The 9,379-nt window shown below is 34.8% G+C and overlaps 1 protein-coding gene across 7 annotated transcripts in view; it reads right to left on the bottom strand.

Annotated features, from left to right (window-relative positions):
- Window positions 1-3,672: 3,672 nt before the first annotated feature.
- The window catches only part of FGF10 (fibroblast growth factor 10), a 66,148-nt gene continuing 60,441 nt past the window's right edge, over window positions 3,673-9,379 (bottom strand). For all 7 annotated transcript variants that reach the window (XM_052778332.1, XM_052778327.1, XM_052778329.1 and 4 more), the window contains one exon: window positions 3,673-6,759. In XM_052778332.1, the coding sequence (XP_052634292.1) occupies window positions 6,562-6,759 (198 nt within the window). In that variant the 3' untranslated portion in view covers window positions 3,673-6,561. The remainder of the gene's footprint in view (window positions 6,760-9,379) is intronic.

Raw genomic sequence — 9,379 nt, 5'->3', positions numbered from 1 at the left:
GAGTGAAGGGGAAGAAACACGTGATTGCCGCAGATGACTTAAACTCAGTCATTGACACTTTCTGACTGTGAATAGAATTTGCCTCCCATTCTACATCTGTACACATAATTAGAGTCAAGTTTGTTGTGACTTTAATATGGAGAATGGTTAAGACACTAGAGCAGTCAGGGGAGCAAAGGGCCTACCATTGCTTCTGGATACCTGACTTCCTCAATCTGGAGGCCCAGGCATTCATTTACAACTCATTGGTGGCTTTCAGTACGAATACAGGCTGAACCTTTCTGCAGGATTTTGTATTTAAGTACTTTAACTGTCCTGACACTGTACCTTCCCACTGCACCTCCCAATTACCATAGAAATGTAATAATTACAGCTATCAGCAAGACTTTTCTCTCACACTATATCGTTCATCTCAGAGCATTTAAGAAGCAATCAGTTAAATAAATGAATGAATTAAATCTTATCCGTCTCTGTCAGGCAAAGGATACAGTACTCATTTAATAGGATAAGCAGAGCCATATCTCTTCTTCCAAAGCTGGAATCTTTTAGCTTAATCTATATTTAAGTGAGCATAAACTGTACGCTATATCAGTAGCACTCAGTAAGTCAAACTGGCTGACCATAAGGAAAAAAAAAAAGAGGCTGGCCCTTCTTTTACAAGATGATTGCTGATATCTCTATTCTGTTTCATCACTGAACTAAGATCCAGTCAAAGACCAGCACAGGTCATGTATTGGCTACCAATTAAGAAAACCAATGAAGACTGTAACTAACAATAATAATATCATATCCTTTCCTTCTGCTTCCCTTTCCTCAAGTGAACCTGTGAAAGGGAAAGAAGGAGAAAAATACATATTCATTTTCAATGTATCTATCTTGTGCATGGTAGTGGTTGTAAGAGCCAAGCTATCACAATGCATATTTAACTTTTGAACCTAATTTGCATGTTTACTAGTAAGTATATAGGTATTCAGGGGAGCCAAGGGTTATCAAAACACTACACTATAACTGGATCTCTGTGTCATATTCTATATGTGGAACCAGAAATGAGAGTCACGTATGTGGCATGAATGAGACCGTGCTGCAGACATCGGTTGTGCAAGCTGCCTCAGTGAACCATTTATGAATCTTATTGTTTGGGGGCATCACTACATGTAAATGAAGGAAGAAATAGGAAATTACCATAACTGGACAAGAAATATACTACACATAGTTAGCAGTATAAAAGTAAACTGAAAACTATATTTTTCAAAAAGGTGAAATGAAGAATGTGGGTTTTGAGCTCACATTTTTGGTGCAAATTCTAAAATTTAAAATACCTCATGTGAATACTTATGTTGTGATTTTTATTGACACCCAATTTTTTATTGTGATTTGTTAGAAATATTGCCTGAAAGGTCCCAGCCTATTGACCCTGACATCCAGAAGGTGTTTATTGAGGTTTTTTCCCAAGATTCTGCTGTTACTGGACTAGTCTTTCTACAATTGAGTATAAATAAAATAGTTTTTTCAAGTAGTTAATTGTATCTGAAGCCTACTGATACAATACTAGATGACCAAGCTGAAAACATTTTGATTGTCCTGAATGGATTATTTCAGTACAATTTGGAAAGAATGCTATATTGTATGTACAGGGTCCTGATAAGGCAGTTTCTTTGCTGAGTGCTGTCTCAACTCATTAAAAAAAAAAGAGATAAAAGAGAAAGCTAAAGTGCTCATACAATTTTGTGATGTACATTTTGGAAACAAGGGGAAGTGAGACTTCAAGACTATTTCTAATGCAAGAAAGTATATAAATTAGCTGGGCATCATGAAGATAATAGAGGGGAGAGATTTATTTTTCATCCCACTCAGACACATGTCACTGAATAACACAAGTTCCTGCATGTACAACATTGAATGTGATCCGTTTTTTCAGCTACTTATAGCTAGGAAAAAAAGTGCAGATTCAGGTGTAGACCAGTGTTTGGCCTTTTCCCAGACGTCTGTGAAAACTGTTAGCATATTAAAGGGTTAAAAGTTCATTAAGCACTTAGTAAAACAGTTTCATAATCAAAAAATCATATAACATAACTTAAAGCAGCCACAGAATAGTTCGGATGGTTAAATAGTACATCTGGAGCTTGGATGAATGGCTACACCAAAGGTATGCACACTTTACATTTCAGTAGTAATAAAGAACCTGTAATATCTTGATTATTCATTTACTACATTATTACAAGATAAATATAGAGTCTGATCTTTGATGTAAATATAGAGTCTGTTTTTTCCACTGTCATACATTATCTATGTACTATCAGTGCCCTAAATATTTTGCACAGAACTATACAGTGGGGTACTTTCTGTGGTTTTTTTCAGATATGGCAATTCTCATAGCCTCATCTTTAGACAATGGTCTTAAAGGACATATTTCTGATGTCACCACCAGCATGTCCGTTTATTCAGTTGCATGAGTTAGTATTTTGCATTAATGAGATAGTATACAGTGACATCACTAAAGGTCCTGGCGAGGAATTTCAGGAGTGCAAATTCTCCTCATTTATACTGCAGTAACTTAGAGACCAGTGCTCCCATATCAGTTACTTGAGGCTTAGTCACGGTTCCTTTATTTTGCCTTTCACAGGACCATATTTTCTTTATATTGTTGGAGTGGGCAAAAGACATACTACTATTTTTTTTTTCTGGGATTAGTGAGTGAAAAGACATTCATCAGGTATCTGAGCTTCACCGTGCTTCATTAGAGAATTCCAAAACTTACTAGGAGAAAGCTTCCATATAGTTAAACATGAGGTTCAAGTATCTGAGCAGGTAAGCATAACTATAAATCATAATCTGATAGGTTCAAAGTTAATTAATTTTTCATATTCTATTTCTTGCTTATAATGTGATGGGAAAAAACTTTTGTTTGCATGTGTGTGTTACTTGCAGTTGCACTGAAATTGTTTCAGTCAATGAGCTTTATCTGAAAAATACCATCAGTAATCACACATTGACCAGCTGCAGCAGAAAATGTGTTTGTGTTGTGTGTTGTACTTTCCTTTCTCCAATTTAATAGGAAATTAGGAATATTAATTCAGCCCCGCAGTCTAACTTAATAGAGTAAATAATGATACTTGATACTTCAAAAGAGGAGCTGTCTTCATGCATTAGTTTCAAGATCACTTCTTGAAGCAGTACGACTCATTGTGTGAATGGAGACAATCAGTTTCAGCAGGGGCATGAATCACCGATATTCTTGTATTACTAAAGCTTACTAACCTTTAGTGAACTTTATAACCTGAAATGTCTTGAATGAAGTCTTATATAAATTGTAACTATTTTTCCATATCTAAAGTTTACTTTAAAAATGTGAGTACATGTTCTTCTTCCTAAACCCCTTCATTCTTTCATCAAATGTGCTTTCTTCAAATTCGTTGCTTTTTCCACTGTATAAACCAGGTGGATTTGAATACATACAGGAAGAATCTAAAGCATTTGGTTGTTATTAGTGTGGAGATAACTCACTCACACATGCAAAAAATTAAAGAAACTTACAAATGTTCAAGTGATTTTTGTTTTGTTTTGGGGCTATACAGCACCAAATGACATCCAGTAGTACAATGGATCTTTTCCCTTTTAATTTTTATTGTGCAGTATCATTTCAGGTTAATAAAACAAACAAGGACAATACTCTTACTCTCTATTCCCCACATTTTATTATTTTTATTTAAATATAGCATACTATACATTGTTGCTTAGTGATTTTTGCTTCCCTTTTCTTTTTTAAATCCCTCCCCATTTTCCTTTTGCTCAGGAGTCTGTTATGCTGAGGGTGACAGAAAACAGAGCTTATGATTGAGGATCTGTGATACTCTAGATAGAGTGTCTGCAGTTTGCTCCCACTACAGTGGGTATTACAGTATACCAAACACACAGGAATCATTGATTCCCGTACGGGTTTTTTAATTTTGTTAATTTTCAGAAACCACTTTTCATGTCACAAATGGCTCCTGACTCACTTTCGAAAAGTGGTATTTTCCGATTTTTGTCTCTGAGCAGCATGGTGTTTTGAGTACTATGATAATATTTATGCATAATCCCTCCTCTGACCAAGTAATCTAGGTAATTCTGTCAAAAGAGAATTTCATTTGTACCCTAAATGTTCTTTAAGTGGTCATCCAATACTGTGTTCGTCCAAGCTCACATTGAATGTTCACTGTGGGTGGTCCATTATGTCTTGTCAGTTTTAATTATTGATTACAAATTTAAACAACAGAAACTCACTTTTATCATGGTAGTTAAGTTTTGCTGTGACCTGCAATTACATTTAAAACCTGAAATTCTTATTTCCTTTTCTAGAAAAACGTCATTTGTGAGGAAGAAAGCTGGAGATAAAGTACCATGAAATACAATGTCAGCTATCAGCTAAAATGTTGTCTCTCAATGAATTCCTGGTTTTAAAACAGTTGACTTTATTTAAGGACAGGAAATACAATCTGACCATTTTGTACTTTATGGGAAAGCTATTTTTTTTTGCTTCTTTTAAAAAAACAGCTAATATTTAAATAACAGATTAAGATTGAAGTGCTGGTTAAACATTGACTTAAATAAGTTATAGAAGATTCCAACACCACCAGCCTTTACAGAGGTTAAACATTCTCAAAAAGACACATTAAGCAAGGCTTTCCTTTGTACCAAAATACAGTTCCCAAACAATAAAAATAAAACCAACTTTTTCACAACAAGAAATATTGAAGATAAAACTGCAGCATCAATATAATCTCATAGTTATCACTTAAAGTATTTAGAACAAAATAATATTATACTACTTTTGTTTCTTACTAAAGACACTGCAAAGGCTTATTTATTTATTTAGTGGAATACAATGTGAAGACAGTGGTACAAATTGTTTGATGTACTGTTTTCTATTTATCTGCTCTAACAAAATGAATCTCAATATGGTTACATTGGTGAGCTATCCAGAGCTCTCTAAAATTACAGAGTAAAGCAAAACATAAAACAAACCTTATGTACCTTTAATTGAACAGACTTCATATTATGCTTAACTTTATTATACTGCAGTTGCTCAAGTTAAGCCATGGGACTAGTAACACTTCATAAAAATGTGCTGGATATTATGTATTTTGAGCCTTCAGTTACTATGATGGATGTGAAAGGCATGCTAAAGCTGGATACCAGCACAGCTTTTTGGTTGGCTCTCGTATATAATATACATGTGAGTAATAATCTCTGATAAATGCATGAGCATGATTTTGGATCTCCTGTCCCTCAGTCCTTACTTAGGTATCGCTCCCACTATATGCTCGTGATTCTACAAGCTGATAACAAGGATGAATGTGCTGAATGGGCATATTAATTGAATAAGGAGTGCAGGACGGTTTTGCCTTCTTACTTATATTTCAGAGGCCAAATTTTACACTTGGGAATTACAGACTGTTTAATTTTAACCTTTGCAATCTCAGTGACTTTAACAGGGCTGTCCACATCTAAGTTCCAGCCCAAAGCTTGCTGTAGAATATCACACTGATTGCTGTGCATTAGATCTTAGCTCCAAATTGAAATCAAAGTCAAACGAATATACACACAGATGCATTGACACCCAAGCACAGATATGGCCCCTTCTCTCAATTTCAAAATAGCAGAAAGACCCTGTGAACAAAATACTTCTTGAAGTTTTTTCTTGAGTGCTAGTAAGTAAAAAAATTTCTCCAACATAAAGACACCCAATACCATAAATCCAAGCACTGCTTGTTTGGTCTTTTTGCTTAAGTGCAAGACAGTTTAGGAAAAAAATGGATTATACACATTAAATTCTGCCTTTAAAGCCTTGTCTAATACCTGTTTTCAGAGTACTTCTGAGGTTTTAACATTTTAACCTATCAACCTCTGTGTGAAGTACTGAGAAAAAGGGAAAATAACAAAGAAGCAAATGAGGAAAACATTTCAAATGAAAAAGATATTTAACATCCTATTAAATAAATAACTTAGAAATAAAAAGAAATGAATTTAGAACATACAAGCAAACCATACTATTCGTTTTGTTAGAACAGTTTTACACTACTTCGCTTATATACCTTAATCCTATCCATTCTTCCACAAGGCTTCTCCAGAAACGTCATTTTTTTGTGCATATGACCCAAGTGTTTCCAGTAAATGCTTGCGTGTCTAACAGTTCATTGGATCATTAGGCTTGAATGAGCAATTAAGGTCTTTGATATGAGTTAGTATTCCATAAATAACTTTCCCCACGAAGATAATTCAACAGATTGTCTCACATCCCTTAAGTTCTGTTGCAGAGATAAAAAAAATTGTTCACACTGGCAATAACTTCCATCCCATTTGATCCAGCTTGTATCTTCATTATAAGATATGACACTGAACTAAATAAAAGTATTTCATGTGCCAGCAATAAGTATAAAACCTTCAAAGGCCTCCCCTGCTCTCTTTTCAAACAAGCAGATGTCTGCATTATTTCTTTGCATTTATGCTTCAAGAGGATTACCAAATATTCTTGACATAAAAGCCTTTGGTTCAACTGCATCAATAAAATAGTTCCTTCATCTATGACATTACTACCATTGGAAGAAAGTGAGCTGAAGTGTTTTTCCTTCTTGTTTTCTGTCCTCTCTTTGTGGCTCCTCTTCCATTCAGGGCCACAAACATTTGCCTTCCATTGTGCTTCCAATTTAATGATGCATATGTGTTATATCCATTTTCTTCTATTCTTTCCTTCAATTTGCAATCACTGTTAAACTCCTTCTGTTAAAAGAAGAAAAAAATACTCTAATTCAGAATAAACATAATCTTTCAGAGTTGCAGCATACTGAAGGTAGTTTCCAGAAATATTTTGGAAGTTTTCAGTGTTCTGTATATGACACCCTTTTAGCATTCTACAGTACATTTAAAGAATATTTTCACTGTGCCTCCAGCATTTAAAACAACATCAGTTAGACTGCAAAAAGTGAAACCAGCTAAATACATGATCAGTTATGCAGTGCATAATTATAGCAGTGAAATGATATAATTCACTCTCAGCTGAAATTAAACTTCTCTGTGATGAAATATGACAACAATATTAAATTCTCAGTCATAAACTCAAGGTATGAGGTAGCAATCTTGGAATCATTCATCATATTTCAGTTCTAACAAATATAACCCTTAAATATCTTGAACTGGATTATTGGTATCATATGTTAAACAAATATGCATGGCATAGGCCTACTTCTTATTTAAAGTAAGATCCTTTACACCACACTGGCCCTGAAAAAGGGCTTTTTTGGATGGGTGCAAGTCACTGTTAAGCTGCTGTTACAATGGATGTGAGGCCTGTTTATTCTGCTGACCTGAAGAGGGGCTTAGCCTAAAAAAGAATTGTGTATAATCCTGTAACTTATTGACTAAATAAACTTGAAAGCAACTTTGTGTACGGTACAAGGGATTAAGGTTTTCTGTTTTTAAAGGACAACCTGTTGTCAGTTTGCCAGAAAGAATAAAAAATACAAGCATGTGGAAGCATGTAGGGGGAGACTATTTTTTCTATAATGTTAAATGTACTTTTACACAGATCTTCTTCTCTATAATGAAGCCAAGAATGCTTTGTTTTCACAAACAAGTAATTCCTACATATAAACTCCCACAGTTTTATCAAGTTACTTATATTCCATTTAGAAGGCTTTTGAAAGTGGGACATTTACAACACACTTAAATTACAACCAAAAATTAGTATTTTGTTGCTTCTGCATTTCAGAAAATAAGGTGTTCACAGCTCAGCAGAAGCATGTCAGAATCTCAGAGTATGATATACTAACTACATGTGGTATTTTTAACGTGTCTACAAACAAGACAAGAAATATGTCTGAATAATAAAACAATTTTCGTGGTACAGATAAGAATTTCAGGGATGTTTTATCTTTTATTATGATCAAAATCCTTAGATATTCAGCTAATAAAGACATAGAAAGTATCCACATTACTTGAGCACAAGTCTTATGAGGAGCGGCTGAGGGATCTGGGGTTGTTCAGTCTAGAAAAGAGGAGGCTGAGGGGAGACCTTATCGCTCTCTACAACTACCTGAAAGAGGGTTGTAGTGAGGTGGGTGCTGGTCTCTTCTGTCAGGTGGCTGGAGATAGGACAAGAGGAAATGGCCTCAAGTTGAGGCAAGGGAGATTTAGGTTAGATATTAGGAAAAATTTTTTTACTGAGAGGGTTGTCAGGCATTGGAACAGGCTGCCCAGGGAAGTAGTTGAGTCACCATCCCTGGAGGTATTCAAAAAGCGAGTGGACAGGGTACTCCAGGGCATGGTTTAGGGGGCATGGTTAATGGTTGGACTCGATGATCTTGAAGGTCTTTTCCAACCGAAATGATTCTATGATTCTATGATTCTATGATTAATACAAAAGGACATAAGAATATTAAAAAAATAAATTTTCAATTCCTATTAATTTAAATCAGAATTTTTAAACTAGTTAATGTTCAGTACTTTGATACAGTAAGAATTTTTGGGTCTATAATTATTGTTTTACTTATTTGCTGCTAAGACCACAGCTTATGTTTTCCTAACAGGATTGCGCATATTCAAAGTCAGTTTGGCTCCCAAAATGCTCTTTGATTTTGGGACTAGTAGTTAGTTGAACAATGACTAGTGGGGAAGACACTATCAAGAGACAACTCTCTACAAAACAACCATTGATACTGCCTGTATTCACAAAGCTAAATATACATAATTTAATATTTATTTACTGTAATATGCCACCTCTGGAGTCAAGGTATTAAGAAGGCAGGTGGCCATCAATCACAGTTCTAAATCACAGTAACTTCTCCTATCTGCCAGCAGCTTGTTTTGTTAAAAAACCAAAATAGTGAGTATTCTTTTGCTCCCTTATTCTAACCAAAGTCAGTCAAATGGAAAAGTATTTGATAAACATAGAAACAGTCTTATTTAACTTGTTTTCCCAGATGCAGAATTGTACTCAAATCCAAACTTTTATCTCTATTCTTAGATAATAAAGAGAGAACAGATGATGTTGTGATGTGGTTAAGAAGTCTTATTGGCAGGGGTCTGAGTGTTAGCCCAGGATTGCTTTGCTCATTTCAAACAAATTTCAGCATAACCCTGCACCAATGTCTATTGTGCACATGCTTAAGAGTGTTTTTAAAATTTTTATTGGTTCTGTTTTTCATATCCATCTGCAAGCTGCCACATTGTAGTAATATGAGTCTAACTGCAAGTCTTGGGAGGATGGGAAAAATAATAACAGAAGCATTCTTGAAATCTCTGAAGTATTATGGAATAGGTTTCGATAAGTCATTGTGTTGTGATTTTATGATGTGAATATTGAAAAATTATCTCAGCTGGAATTAAAAAAAAGGCTTTCCAC

This window comes from Harpia harpyja, chromosome Z, assembly GCF_026419915.1.
Source record: "Harpia harpyja isolate bHarHar1 chromosome Z, bHarHar1 primary haplotype, whole genome shotgun sequence".
NCBI lineage: Eukaryota > Metazoa > Chordata > Aves > Accipitriformes > Accipitridae > Harpia > Harpia harpyja.
The sequence above is the reverse complement of the archived record's forward strand: the minus strand, read 5'-3'. Positions and strand labels throughout refer to the sequence as shown.